Source organism: Pelobates fuscus, chromosome 2, assembly GCF_036172605.1.
Source record: "Pelobates fuscus isolate aPelFus1 chromosome 2, aPelFus1.pri, whole genome shotgun sequence".
Classification (NCBI taxonomy): Eukaryota; Metazoa; Chordata; class Amphibia; order Anura; family Pelobatidae; genus Pelobates; species Pelobates fuscus.
The window spans coordinates 302,191,184-302,207,135 of NC_086318.1; the positions used below are offsets into that span (position 1 = coordinate 302,191,184).

At 37.3% G+C, this 15,952-nt stretch overlaps 1 protein-coding gene across 4 annotated transcripts in view; it reads left to right on the top strand.

Moving 5' to 3' along the window:
* FAM184A (family with sequence similarity 184 member A) overlaps positions 1–15,952 on the top strand; it is a 284,234-nt gene that overhangs the window by 229,240 nt on the left and 39,042 nt on the right. For all 4 annotated transcript variants that reach the window (XM_063443471.1, XM_063443470.1, XM_063443473.1 and 1 more), the window contains 4 exons: positions 5,676–5,888; positions 6,719–6,872; positions 11,487–11,614; positions 14,578–14,762. In XM_063443471.1, the coding sequence (XP_063299541.1) occupies positions 5,676–5,888; positions 6,719–6,872; positions 11,487–11,614; positions 14,578–14,762 (680 nt within the window). The remainder of the gene's footprint in view (positions 1–5,675; positions 5,889–6,718; positions 6,873–11,486; positions 11,615–14,577; positions 14,763–15,952) is intronic.

The window sequence follows — 15,952 nt, forward strand, 5'->3', positions numbered from 1 at the left end:
AAATGTTTAAATATTTAGAATATTTGTATTCCATTTTTTTAAAATAAACTTATAGCAGATGTTTAAAGAGGTACTTTGGTGGTACTACATATCTACTTATATTCAATCAGAACTATGTCTCAAAACCATTTTGATAGACGCCCCCTCTGAATCCTTAAATCATTCTGACCTTATTCCAGTTTCTCCCATGCCATCCCCAGTTAGTCACAATGCTGAATACAAACTACTGTTTCTGGATCACATTGCTGTGTAGGCTGATGTTGAGTTTGGTTAGGCAACATATATCAAAGCACATATCCCTTTGGCAAATCTGTCTTGTGTAGTGTTGAAAATATTGTTCAATAATGTTGCACACTGTGGGTTTGTGTCTGACTTACATACATCTTATAAAATGGTGCCTGTTTTTGTTGTCAATTTGTAATTATTGTTCTGTGTTTTCAAGACCCCTTTATTTCCCATTTTGTGAATTCTGATTTCCCTTTGTCCCTACACTCTTTTCCTCCATAGCGGCACTGTCTGGGCGAAGCCTTACATAAATCCATCAGCAATGTAAGTCATGTGCACTTACAGTATTTGCACAGAGGCATGCTTGCATTATCATTCACAGAAGCTTGTTTCCAAATCGCTTGCTGCCTTCCACATTTTCCGGCTGTATGTACAGCACAGACCTTAATCTTTGTCCATTAAATTTCAACATTTGCAGAAGTGGATAAGCAGTAACTGCAGTGGAATCCAGTAGTGTATATAGAACCGCACATTAGACATTGAGTCCTCTGTTTTGCTTGGGCAGTTTGTATATGCTGAATATGCTTTGTGATGTAGATACAAGTTGGAGTGACTGTGTGCAAAGCTTGCTACAAAGCATGACTTGAATTGCATTCCATTAATTCTGCTTAAACACCAACAATAAAATTGCAAATGACAAATGACATTGCTAAATAACTAAATTAGATCATTAATATACTGTGGATTAAATGGGTCGAATGTAAGAAGCCTGCTAAATATATGTAATTGGTTATGTAGAAAAAGCAGCAGAGTGAAAGGTAGTATTAATGAAACATTTTCCATAGTAACTAATCCTACACAGAACTGCAGAAATTAAGCAAAAGACAATTTCGTGAAGTAGAAGGGTTTCTATCAGTAGACTAATATTAATTATTAGTCTGGCTCCTGAAGCAGGGAAAGTTAAAGGGACAATGTGGGCACTGTAACTAAATCATCTTATTGAATTGGTTAAGGTGTCTGGAGTCCCCTGATGTTCTTCCTCCAGTGATAATCCATTTTCGATCAGTTAAACACTAAATGAGGGCCACCCACCCACAGCCCAACCCCCACTGATGTATAACTGAGACAGACATAACACACTTCCTTTAGCCATTCTGACTCATACTTGCAATGGGCACTGTGATAGGCTGAAAGTAATCAGGTGATAGTCTTAGCCAGTCACTCATTGCTGCTCAGGCTAATCTCCCTCATTAGCCCAAGCAGTACAAAGGGGATGAATGGGCTGCTGGGTACTCTCATTTATCATTAAAACATAAAATATGGTTTAATACTGAATAGAAGGATTGTGACAGGGTACTGCAGACACTACAACCTCTTCAAAGAGATGAAGCAGTTACAGTGTCCTTTTAGAGTTTACATAATATCACCAGGTGTACTTAAATCCCATACAATTAGAACATCAACTGCTTTAGTAATGACTAAAGCAGTTGTTAAATGCGGGTAGGGAAGTACTAGGATAAGTCATTAAAAGTGAATACATTTGACCATCATAAAAGATTTTTAAATTAACATCAAATCTTAGCAAATTAAAACCGGATGACAAAACCGAGGTAAAAATACCAAGCTGTGACTATAGCTGAACTGTGGAATTTTTCAAAATATGCTATGTTTACTTTACATTTTGCAGTTCAGGTTCACTAACATTTAGTTAATGACCCTCATAGTGTTTTTGGCTATGACAAGTCTTGCTGAAAATCACGGAGAGATACAGATCATCACCTTCATAGATTCTTTAAAGTATGTCTTGGTTGAACATAAAGTATTAGTGATGAGCTTTGATATGTGCAAATATTACATAATGAATAGTATGTATTCTGGGAGTGTTGTGAAAACATACTTTCAGGACAACTGTATATTTTTCAAGTTACAGGTATATGCCCCTTTGTGTTGGGGAATAGTTACAACCTTGACGCAGGTGGCTTGGCACCTGGAATTCTGTTCCAGCTTGCCTAATGTTAAATATGTGCAAAAATTGCATCAGTCTTCGGTGTTCACTGGGCACTGGCAACAGACTTAGTAAGGTTTTACCCTTGTATGCAGCGCTGGAAGCATGCCAGCAAGGGAAATGTATAAGTCCCCTCTCTCCTTTGGTGCGCTCCCTCCATTGACAGTTGTACTTTTTTTTAATTATTATTATTCATGCCGCCTCTCCCTCCCTCGTCCACCCCCCTCAGCTTAGAGCACATGAGCTGAGAATAATCCGATCAAATGCTTCTCTATAAGAAGCATTAGACTGGACCTCGAAGTGGGAGGAAAGAAGTCAGATATTGGGTGGAACGCAGCGAATGGAGCGTTGCCCAGCATTGGATTCCAGGTAAATTAAAAGCTCATTTATTAAGTTGTTGTTTTTGGTTTTTTTTACCCAATGACGGGGTGATGGACCTAGTGGATAATGCCTAATTGGGCATTCTACATTAAATAAAGATTTTAGCTAAAAAAGAGTTGAAGTAACCCTTTTATAAGAATCTAATTTACGGTGTGTAGATTATGCAAACTGTATATTTTAGCATCAAATTGCAGTGAATATCTGACTCAATTTTTGCACCTATTTCGAATCACTCCACCATCTGTATGTAAAAAGAATAAAACAATCATAATAATAATAAAACTTACAGCCAGACTTAAAAGTACAGCAACTGCAGACATATAGTTTTGAAAAATAACAAGTGGAGTAGAGGTGGCACATGTGTTAGATGCCAATGTTTCAAGCACACTAAGTGTTTTTTAAACAAGTTGGTTCTTGGCTTGCATAAGGTCATATTTCTAAAACTGCACATCGTAGCAGAAATTGTTTTATACAATGTATTTAATAGCCTAGCCTGTAGAGCGGCAAGGCAGCCTAATAGATTGAGTTTCAATTGACCTATTATCTGTTGCCTTGGTTTTGAATGTATCTGTAAAGTGTGATATCTTGTTTTAATGTAATTGGAAGTGCGGTCAGTCACACAATAGTGCTCTGGAAAACTGGTAAAAAAAAAAAAATATATGTACAAAATGAACGAAGACCTGAATTTTAATGGTACTTATTTTGTGTGACTGGTTGCTTATTTATTTATTTGTAAAAACTGGCAGTCGGGAAAGCCTTGGCGTTGATAAGTGGCCAGTGCTCATGTTCTCATTGTTACCAGTCACTCAAGCTTCATATTGTTGCCTTGTATTTTTCATGAGCCAGCATTTCTTCCTCATCATATGCCACTTTGCAAATCCTGTGTAAATACAGTGTTGATTTACTTTTCAGAAGATTGCATCCCTAGGAAGATAGGAGAATGTCTCCGGTAGATTAGCATTGGATTAAAAAAAATATGTTCTGCCACTGAATGTCAGCTTTAAATTTGTTCAACTATGTTAATATGCTCCAAACCGCACGCCTTTCTTCACAAAGAGTTATCAGGCAGGATGGCTTCTATATAAACAATATTTGCAAAGGAGTTTTGAGTCTGTAAATTACATTTTTTTTTTAATTTGCTCAGGTTTACAGAAAGTTAGTGGATAAGAAGTTGATTTTAAAGACTAAATCTAAATTATTTATTTAAAAATGAAAACATGTTTATCAGGTATGTAACCGGCATAGTGATCATATCGAATACATAGTGATTGTACAGTATAATTGTGCTGTTCCACGTAGACAAACAGTGGACTCACAACACAAGCATATTAAGCAAAAAAAAATCTAGCCAATCTATCAATTATTTACTAAACGACTTTGATTGGTTGAAACAAGCGTTTGAACCAATCTGTACTCTCTCCCTATAATATTTACGATCACAGTGCTTATTAATGGGGCAGAAAAGATACTTGTCCAGCATCTCTCAATACCGTTAGCATGCAAGAGAGAAAACATTTGTCGTGTGTCAGGTATCATTGATATACATTGAACAACGTTTCGGCTCCTCCCTGAGCCTTTATCATGTCTCATCAAGTTATCAAGACTTGATAAAGGCTCAGAGAGGAGCCAAAACATAGTCTTCACTTTCTTGTTTCAAGTAAAAAGACTGTCTTTTAGAAGAAACCTCAGGTGTGCCTGGATATTTCTTTTCTTCCATTTGATGTCTTCATGGATAGGCCCTCCCTTTCTGGAGCACCCTGTTTTTTTGTTTGCAAACAATTGATATACGTAAATGTAAGGGGTCTTTTGTGGATGTAATATTGCTTTTTTTTTAGTTCTGCGAGATTGTGAGAACAGTTGTGAAATTTTGCTTGAAGGTAGGGATATTAGATCCACCACATATTACTTTGAATATATCCCGTACAGGTGTAGACTAGAGTGCTGCCCTGCAGGGTTTATAATTTCGGTGAGCTGCAGAATGCAATCCATCTATATTGATGTTCAGTATGAAGGGTGATATCCAGGGGAACATTTTGGGTTTGGCATCTGTAGAAGAAAGAAGATAAATAAATTGGGTATAGGGCAGAAATTAACATTTGACTGTTGAGTCAGCATGTGATAGCGACTTACATAGTTTCTTTCAAAAGCGGAACAATTGAACAGGATTAAATGCACTTTTTTGTTTACATTCAAATTTATCTAATTATTGTGTTTAGCAAAAAAAAAAAGTAAAGATTTTTCATAAAAATTGAAGCCATAAACATGTTTTGTCATTTGGCTGGTAAGTTTTTTGTTTATTTGTTTTTTAGGAGTACAGAGGTAACAGTTTTGTTTTACAATGCATTACCGATTTCTCTAGTTTAAAAGGAATCTAATTATAAAGAAAGCACAAACCGAACCTAAAGTACAGATACATTGTGGGTACTGCATTATTAAAGGTGATGTTTCTAGTATTATACCTAAATGCTTCTTCTTAATTGCTACTGTGTTTATTTGGATTGAACGGCATGTATCAATGGATTTTAAAAGCAAATAGGCACAATTTCATTGTTTTTCTGAAAAACTATTTTTTCATTGTAATATATTTATAACTACAAGAGCATAGATGAAGAAATGAAAGGATTTAACAATAAATAATGCTTTGTGAGTTTTATAGATCATCTGCAACAATAATGTAATCACTAATTACATCATTTTTATATACAAGACTGCTGACACTTGCTTTTCTCAGTTTTTACTGGCGTACAGCTGGTAATGGTGTCACAATGGCACTTCTTTTGTCACAGCGACACTTTTATAAATCTTAACATCTTTCCTATTATCTGTATCTAACTAGTGCTGTATCTAGCACAAATTGCTACAGTAATAGCAGCAGAAAAGTACTGGAATTAAATGCACTTGATCCATTGGTTGCTGTGGTAACCAAATGAGAAAAATAAGGCTTATCTAAATGGAATGGAAAACTGCAATCAGGACATTTTTTTTTTTTTTTTTGCATATTCCTTGTAATTCAGATGTCTTTTTATTTATTTATTTATTTTTTACTTCCCTTGCTGCACCATAGATCTCTTTGCTCAAACAGAATCTAGAGATGCAGCTGTGCCAGTCCCAGAGCGCTTTGCAGCAGCTGCAGTCACAGTCCAGTCAAGAGCGCCAGCGTCTGACACGAGAACTGCAAGAGCTGGAAGTAGAGCATCAACAGCGGCAAATGTCACTACAAGAAGCCCACGTGATTGCGTTTCAAAGCATGGAGGAGGCAAAAATTCAAGAACAAAAAGCAAGTTCATTAAAAAAAATATGTCACTAACTGTAAATATATCATGAATAATCTCCTGCTTTATGTTTTAATAAATTGCATTAACCAACAAGTCAGCCTTTACATCTGCTTGAACACCACGGCAAGAAGGTATCTAAAGACCTCAGTAATCGATGCTAGAATGTGCAGATTCACAGAACCCCTGCCTGTGAAATCCTTGTATGGGCTCTCTGTAATGAAATCTGTATTTATATAGAAATAAACAAACAGGTCAGAGACAGAAAGAATGGAACGATAATATAATAAATATATCCGTATATAAATAGTAAACATGTATGTATATAAAATATATACATATACTGTCTCTGAAGGGGTATCTTATCTCAAACTCCATTTGAGTCTTAAAGTCTGTAAATGTCCTCGCTTTTGTATGTCTGCCAATAAATTAACAGTATTGTTGCTAATTTCAAGGACTGCAGATATAAATATCTATTCTTTTGCCAAACTAAGTTCCCATATTATAATCATCTTGCTTTTTTTTTTTTTTTTACTGTATTTAACTGCGCTAGCTTTGAAAACATAGATGAAATACTTTCCGTAATTTGTTACGCAGGATTAATCATGCAGTGCATTGTGTAGTCTGACCAAGATAGCTTACCAGCCTTAAGGCAGGATGCACCATTTTACAGGGAGATTGCTCTCCTGACAGTAAAGCACTTTGTACAGAGCTTTAAAATAATATGCCTACTTTTCCTATCTTGTGTTTTTAAGTGTAATTTATCTTTCAGCTGAAAATTAATTCTTCATACAAGTTATTTTCTCTTACTATATCCCTTTATTCTGCTTCATAGGACCTTGAAGATCACTTGCATAAGAAATACACAGAGGAGCTTCAGACTGTAAAAGATGCTCACAAGCAGGTTATGGAAGCACTACGGGTGGAAATGGAGCAGGAGCTTCAAACTCTGCGATTTGAATTGGAAGACGAAGGCAAAGCAATGCTAGGTAGATTTGTGTATCTTTGGTTAATGTCAGCAAACATATCTCTAACCTTTAGTTCATCTTTTTGTGAAAGGAGAAAGATAGCATTTACAGTTTAATAAGTGGTACCATAAATAATTGGTTCTTTGTAGATATTAAAGGGACACTATAGTCACCAGAACAACTACAGCTTATTGATTTTTTATGGTGTGTAGAACCATTACCATCAGGCTTTTTGCTGTAAACACTGCATTTTTTTCAGAGAAAATGCAGTGTTTACATTACAGCCTAGTGATAACTTCACTAGCCACTCCTCAGATGTCTGTTAGAGATCCTTCCTGGGTCATGGCTGCCTAATATGCATCCAAACATTCACCATCTCCTCCCTCTGCATGCAGACACTGAACTTTCCTCATAGAGATGCATTGATTCAATTCATCTCTATGAGGAGATGCTGATTGTCCAGGGCTGTGTTTGAATCATGCTGGCTCTGCCCCTGATCTGCCTCTTTGTCAGTCTCAGCCAATCCTATGGGGAAGCACTGTGATTGGATCAGGCTACCACTTCGGATGATGTCAGCAGACTGCTTGTTTTTTCTAGGCAAACAGCATGCAGATCTACAGCTTCTGGCTTGAATACAGTAAGATGTTGCTATATTTATGGAGGCATGAGGGGCCCAGGGGGGCTAGATGGTGGTTTTAACACTATGGGGTCAGGAATACATGTTTGTGTTCCTGACCCTATAGTGATCCTTTAATGCCATTAGGGGAATAGGGGAGTTTGTCCTAATCAAACATAAACATTAGTTGTGCTTATCTTTGTATTGTATCATTTGTGGTACATGATAAAGGATGAGAAATAAGTATCAACAACGTCACTTGTCACTGACTGCAATCCCTTAATTTGTATTTCTTGAAAAAACACATTTCTAGAAGGACAGTGAAAGGTAAATGGGCTTGAAATTAAATGCTAAAAGGCTGGTGGGTAAGATAAAGTGAAATGCAATGGGAATATGACATGACAAATACAAGAGAGATGCATGCAAAAAAATATTTTACAGATACAGTTGCAAGAAAAAGTATGTGAACCATTTGGAATGATATGGATTTCTGTACAAATTGGTCATAAAATGTGATCTGATCATCATCTAAGTCACAACAATAGACAATCACAGTCTGCTTAAACTAATAACACACAAAGAATGAAATGTTGCCATGTTTTTATTGAACACACCATGTAAACATTCACAGTGCAGGTGGAGAAAGTATGTGAACCCTTGGATTTAATAACTGGTTGAACCTCCTTTGGCAGCAATAACTGCAACCAAACGTTTCCTGTAGTTGCAGATCAGACGTGCATAACGGTCAGGAGTAATTCTTGACCATTCCTCTTTACAGAACTGTTTCAGTTCAGCAATATTCTTGGGATGTCTGGTGTGAATCGCTTTCTTGAGGTCATGCCACAGCATCTCAATCGGGTTGAGGTCAGGACTCTGACTGGGCCACTTCAGAAGGCGTATTTTCTTCTGTTTAAGCCATTCTGTTGTTGATTTACTTCTATGCGTTGGGTCATTGTCCTGTTGCAACACCCATCTTCTGTTGAGCTTCAGCAGGTAGACAGATGGCCTTAAGTTCTCCTGCAAAATGTCTTGATAAACTTGGGAATTAATTTTTCCTTCGATGATAGCAATCCGTCCAGGCCCTGACGCAGCAAAGCAGCCCCAAACCATGATGACCCCAACACCATACTTCACAGTTGGGATGAGGTTTTGATGTTGGTCTGCTGTGCCTCTTTTTCGCAACACATGGTGTTGTGTGTTTCTTCCAGACAACTCAACTTTGGTTTCATCTGTCCACAGAATATTTTGCCAGTACTGTTGTGGAACATCCAGGTGCTCTTGTGCAAACTGTAAACGTGCAGCAATGTTTTGTTTGGACAGCAGTGGCTTCCTCTGTGGTATCCTCCCATGAAATCCATTCTTGTTTAGTGTTTGACGTATTGTAGATTCGCTAACAGGGGTGTTAGCATTTGCCAGTGACTTTTGTAAGTCTTTAGCTGACACTCTAGGATTCTTCTTCACCTCATTGAGCAGTCTGCCTGTGCTCTTGCAGTCATCTTTACAGAACGGCCACTCCTAGGGAGAGTAGCAGCAGTGCTGAACTTTCTCCATTTATAGACAATTTGTCTTACCGTGGACTGATGAACAGCAAGGCTTTTGGAGATACTTTTATAGCCCTTTCCAGCTTTATGCAAGTCAACAATTCTTAATCGTAGGTCTTCTGAGAGCTCTTTCGTGCGAGGCATCATTCACATCCGGCAATGCTTCTTGTGAAAAGCAAACCCAGAACTGGTGTGTGTTTTTTATAGGGCAGGGCAGCTGTAACCAACACCTCCAATCTCATCTCATTGATTGGACTCCAGTTGGTTGACATCTCACTCCAATTAGCTCTTGAAGAGGTCATTAGTCTAGGGGTTCACATACTTTTTCCACCTGCACTGTGAATGTTTACATGGTGTGTTCAATAAAAACATGGCAACATTTCATTCTTTGTGTGTTATTAGTTTAAGCACACTGTGATTGTCTATTGTTGTGACTTAGATGATGATCAGATCACATTTTATTACCAATTTGTGCAGAAATCCATATCATTCCAAAGGGTTCACATACTTTTTCTTGCAACTGTATATTTGCTTTTAGCTGTTAGACCGTGGTTACTATTTAACTTATTTTTAAGATAATTTAATCTAGTTGACATGCCAAGTGCTATCATACTTGGCATTTAGGAAAATGTTCAGCATCTTACCAGAAGATCAGGCTACTAAGATACAGAGGATTTAAATGGGTTGAGCTAATGTAATTTAGCCTTTCCATAAATATTTATTTACACATTTATTTAACTCAATTATCCTTTTAAAACCATATCAGTTAATTGTAGTTCAGGCACAGAACCACTGCAGGATTATTTACTGTTGTGGGTTTGAGGCAAAGAGGCTGTCCCTATATGCTAAGGTAAATGCTAGCTTTTCTGAGTAAAGGCATTGTTAATATTACTGCCTAATACTGTCCGACTGACTGCCACTGGAAGGACTTCTTGAATGCGGTCCTGCAAAATACTACAGGACTGACATTTGGCATTTCCACTCTCTGCTTTGAGATGCTGGGCACTTCTCATAGAAGGGCATATTCATTGATTGCTGCACATGCGCACTAGTCCACCAAAAATTTCATTGGCTGAGTTTATCAGTATTGATGATCTCAGCTGGAGAAGGAGTGACGGCTGCAGAGAGACCAGGGAAAAAAGGTAAGTGAAACTATTTTTTTTTTGTATCACTTCCTAGATAATCTAACACTCTAGCATTAGGAATACATGGTTTTATTCTTAACACTCCTATGTATGCGCGTTGTATGAACTGATTATACAGAAAGTTAGGTAGGCTCCATTCATTTCCCATGTTGTTTTAGTCACAGAGTATGTGACTAAAACAAAGTAAGTTTCGTCTTATATTTTTGCCCAGGAACAGAAATATAATTTAAGTATGATGTGTAAAAGAGGTAAGATAGAACAGACATGAAACTACTAAAGGAGAAAAGGCACTGGAGATTTCATTTTATTGCAAAGGGAGAATGGCAGCATGAAGTACTGAGAAATATTACAGCAATAAAAAAGATTTAGATAAAAACACAGTATAACAGTATGTATAGTGCAATGAAAAGTTACATTTACTTAACTTATAACTTCAGCATATAAAGTAAGATGCTGTGTGAGCACAGCATTACATGCCTCCTATTAAAGGTACACTATAGGCTCTCAGACCACTTTATCTCAATTGATTGGCCTAGGTACCATGTTTCCCCCGTGTTAACCCTGCAAATAAATACATTGCCATTCTGCAGAATAGTAATGTTTTCATTGTAGGGTTTAAATGCCTCTAGTGACTGTCACTCAGACAGCTTCTAGAGGCAATTCTCTGAAATAGCATTGTAAAACTCTGCATGTGCACTATCCTCTGGGAAAATATTGGATTGGCTGAGATCATCGATCTCTGTAATCTCAGCCAAGGAGTCAGGATGGCAGCACAGGGACCAGCACTGCGAGGGAGAACAGTTAAGAAAAATACCTATTTTTACTCCCTGCAGGTGGGGGCCGGTAACTAATACAGCCAGGGCACTATATAGCGTTAGGAATACAAATTTGTGTTACTTTAATAATTCAGGTGATTTTGTCCATCAGTGATGCCCATTTTGACCTGTTTATAAGACAGATGCCTAGATCAAGTTATTACACATTGTCAGGTGAAATCTACGAAGAATGATACACATTTTTTGCTATTCAGACAATCTAACAACTGGCACATGGTTTTACAAATGTGGAATGTCATTGCTCACAAACAGATTCATGGAATGGTGGCAAGATGTGAAAGTAAACAATTCAGAGTTGAGAATTTCAAGTTGAAAAAAATAGGCCTTAGAAGGTTTATCTGTTTCCCAGATACTTTGTATTATTTACAGTTTTAGGTAGTATTATTAGAATGTCTGAAAATTGCTTCTAGTCTTTAACATTTACACTTTTAATCATTGCAATGCTCCTGTTTAAAGATAATTTAAGATCGATACGTTAATTCTATCTTGCACTGTAGCATCCTTGCGCTCTGAACTCAATCACCAACATGCAGCAGCAATTGACCACTTGAGGAATAATCACCTCCAGGAAATGGAAATGGCTTCAGAGGAGCTTGAAAGGCAAAAGGAGCTCAGTCGACGGCAGGTAATTATGAAAGTAAAAAAAAATTCGCAGGAGAGAGTGTTGCAAGAGTTGCTTCCTTGTCTTCCTATACCCTAAAATAAATGAACATAATTTCAGAGGTTCATTAATTATCCCCTAATAATTGTAACAAAAATTAAACATTTCAATGTCAATAGAGAATGACATCTTATATCACATTAGGTTGTTACATCACAAGTTATATTACACAACATTCTAGATATTATCACCTATAGTGTTTCAATGTATTACACAAATCAATAACATTGTTTATTCACTGGACGTTTTCTTCAGTTTCTCATGTGAGCCTATAAAGAACTATTCTTGGTGATATAGGTTATTAGACGTCTACAGAGAAGAAGATAGGATAAATTCATAGAATAGGAAAACACTCTAGTCAATTATTCAATTATTCAATTATTACTCTAGTCACTCTAGTCAAAAAGATGTGCTGGAAATTTCCTTACATAAAGTAGGTTCATAGCACTCAGCAGCAGTAAGTGTAAGAATGATACAGTAACATTTTTGAGTTTGAGGAATTAATCATAGCCTGAGGGTTGAATCAAGTGGATGATTCTGGGCAAGGTAAACAAGTATGCAGAGAGATGTAAGATAAAGATGCTAGATTAAAAAAAACAAATTGATGAAGTTCAGAAGTCATGTAATTGTCCAATAGAGGCTCATTGTGTTATTGATAGGGACTTCTAGACTTCCCAGTTGGGGCTTGTGTTTAACTATTAATGGCAGATTTTCCTGTGGAGACCTGTAAATGTAAATATCTCTTTTGACATTTAGCTTATTATTGTTCTCCATTTAGATGCTTCAAACAGTATTGGTAGGTTCTAAAAAAAAGTGCATTCTCCTGCATCTTATCCTCTGCTGTGATGCACTTTAGGCCGCCTGTACCCCAAAGTCATATTTATAGAGACAAATTTAAATGATAACTGTGATACTAAAATGCACCATATTAATGTAATCTTTATATCATAAGTTATATATATTTTTATTTGTATATATATATATATATATGCCATTTTTGAAGAAATTTTTTCTTCTTTTAAATATAGTCTCCTCCTTTACTGTGTTGATTCCCTTTATGTATTTAAATGTTTCTATCATATCCCCCCTGTCTCGTCTTTCCTCCAAGCTATACATGTTAAGATCCTTTAACCTTTCCTGGTAAGTTTTATCCTGCAATCCATGAACCAGTTTAGTAGCCCTTCGCTTTCCAAAGTATCAATATACTTCTGATGATATGGTCTCCAGTTCTGCGTACAATACTCCAAGTGAGGTCTCACCAGTGTTCTATACAATGGCATGAGCACCTCCCTATTTCTACTGATAATACCTCTCCCTATACAACCAAGCATTCTGCTAGCATTTCCTGCTGCTCTATTACATTGTCTGCCTACCTTTAAGTCATCTGAGGTAATTACTCCTAAATCCTTTTCCTTAGATGTTGAGGTTAGTAGGGTATCAAATATTCTATACTCTGCCATTGGGTTTTTATGTCCAAGATGGATTATCTTGCACTTATCCACATTAAATGTCAGTTGCCACAGATCTGACCATTTTTCTAGTTTGCCATTTGGCCTATCCCTCATGGAACATCAACCCTGTTACATATCTTAGTATCATCAGCAAAAAGACATACCTTGCCATCAAGACTTTCTGCAATATTACTTATAAACATATTAAAGAGGATGGGTCCAAGTACAGATCCCTAAGGTATCCCTCTGGTAACTAAACCTTGCTTAGAATATACTCCATTGACTACAACCCTTTGTTGCCTGTCACTCAGCCACTGCCTAACCCATTCAACAATATTGGAATCCAAACTTAAAGATTGTAGTTCATTGATGAGCCTTCTATATGGAACATTGTCAAAAACCTTACTGAAATCTAGGTAAACCATGTCTACTGCACCAGCCTGATCTATTATTTTAGTTACCCAATCAAAAATATCAATAAGATTAGTTTTTCATGATCTCCCTGAAGTAAGCCCATGTTGTCTCTGATCTTGAAATTCATGTGATTTTAGATGTTCAACAACCCTATCCTTTAACATGGTTTCCATCACTTTCCCCACTACTAAAGTAAGGCTTACTGGCCTATAGTTGCCCAACTCCTCCCTACTACCTTTCTTGTGATTGGGCACAATCTTAAAATTCCACTCTTCTGGGACTACTCCTGTAGGGACTACTCCTGTAATGAGTGGTTAAATAAATTTGTTAATTGTTTTGCTAGTACACCACTAAGCTCTTTTAATAATTTGGGTGTATCCCTTTTGGCCCCATCAACTTATTTGTCTTTACTTTGACAGTTAAAAATAGAACCTCTGATTCTGTAAACTCACATGTAACAAATGACTAATTTGTCCTTTTTCCTAACTGAGGTCCCTTTCCTTCATTTTCATCTGTAAATACTGAACAAAAATATGCATTGAGGCAGTCAGCTAGACCTTTATCCTCTTCTACATCTTCCTTTTGTTTTTAATTTAACTAATCCTTGTTTTACTTTCCTTTTCTCATTTATGTATCTAAAAATGTTTTATCCCCCCTTTTTAACTGACTGATGCTCCTTTAACTTTCTGCCTAATCTTATAGATCTGTCTGTCATCCTCTCTTTGGGTTCTTTTATAATCACTAAATGCTAGCTTTTTTGACTATTTTGGCCACTTCTGTGGAGTACCACAGTCGTTTCTTTTTTTGCTGCTCTTACTGACAAGGCTAATTGAATTTTCTGTTGCTTTCAGTAGTGCAACTTTTAAATAATCCAATTTCTCTGCAGAATAAGTTGGCGCTTTATATATGCCGATAGTAATAGAGTCTTTTCATTTTCCAGAATGTAATTATGAATCAAGGATACTGGTTTGGTTGACAACTAAACCCTATCTACTAATAAAATCTTTGACGGTTTTGAAGGTTTAATTGAATAAAGTGTCATGTTATGGACATGTTTTAAAGGAGGCTGAGCTTCTTAGAAGAATATCAGAACTCGAGGAGCAGCAGAGGCATCAAGAACATCATGTATCTAATCTGAATAAGGAACTGGTTATACTGCACGAGAGCATTAACACGTTAACTAAGGAATTGGAGTTCAAGGGAAAAGAGATCCTCCGAATACGCAGTGAAGCCAATCAACAGATTAGGTATGCTTGTACAACCCTATCCATTACATATAATCACTGTTTGTGACTTCAAACCCCAGAGATACAATACAGTAAAACAACAAACTGGAATATAATTCAGATCTAAATACTAGCATCTTCCATAATACAGACAAATTCTTGTTGTATTTGTCAACATAAAAATATAGCATTTGCCAGGCTAAATAGTAAAACAGAGTTTTCTCACATTTTGCATCTACAAACCTAAGAAACAAAATCCCTAAGAAACATTAACGTACAATTTGCCACGGTCCTGTGTTGGTATCTGCAGTGTTATCTATAGAAATGCAGCTTCAGCGTTAATCTATAGAAAACCATGACATCTTTTAGGCATATATCTCTTAATCATACTTAAAGGGACACTCCAGGCACCCAGACCACTTCTGCCCATTGGAGTGGTCTGGGTGCCAACTCCCACTACTCTTAACCCTGCAAGTGTAATTAATGCAGTTTTTTATAAACTGCAATAATTACCTTGCAGGGTTAACTCCACCTCTAGTGACTGTCCACTAGACAGCCACTAGAGGGCACTTCCTGGTTCCTAGCACGCTGTGTGAGGACCTCCAGCGTCGCTCATTTCCCCATAGGAAAGCATTGAAATGCATTTTCAATGCTTTCCTATGGGTAGCGCTAATGCGCATGCGCGGCATTGCCACGCATGCTCATTAGGTCTCCCCGGCTGCTGGGCGGGATCAGTCTCACTCAGAAGGAGGAGCGGCGCGGAGGGAGAAGCAGCGACGTGGGACATCGTCGCTGCCTCAGGTAAGTTACTGAAGGGGTTTTCACCCCTTCAGCAATCGGGGATTGGGGGGTGGGAGGGAGAGGGAACCTGCAGTGCCAGGAAAACGGATTGTTTTCCTGGCACTGGAGTTTCCCTTTAAATATCCCAATTTGCTGAGATAAAGTTTATACTGTTTGTAGCTGCTTATCTCCTATTACTCTGTTCACATAGCAGGGGTGTTTGACTAAAATGTCTAGTAGAAACTAGTATGGAGACAAATACTGGGACTGGCTAAGTCAGTGTACAGCGTATTGCATTAAAATATATTGTGCTGTCAGTAGAGCTATTTAAAGGGATACTGTAGGCACTGTAACCATTTCATCTGACAGAATTGGTTTTAGTGCCCAGAGTGCCCTGGCATTGGTCCTCCATTGGTCCTCTATTTTCAAGC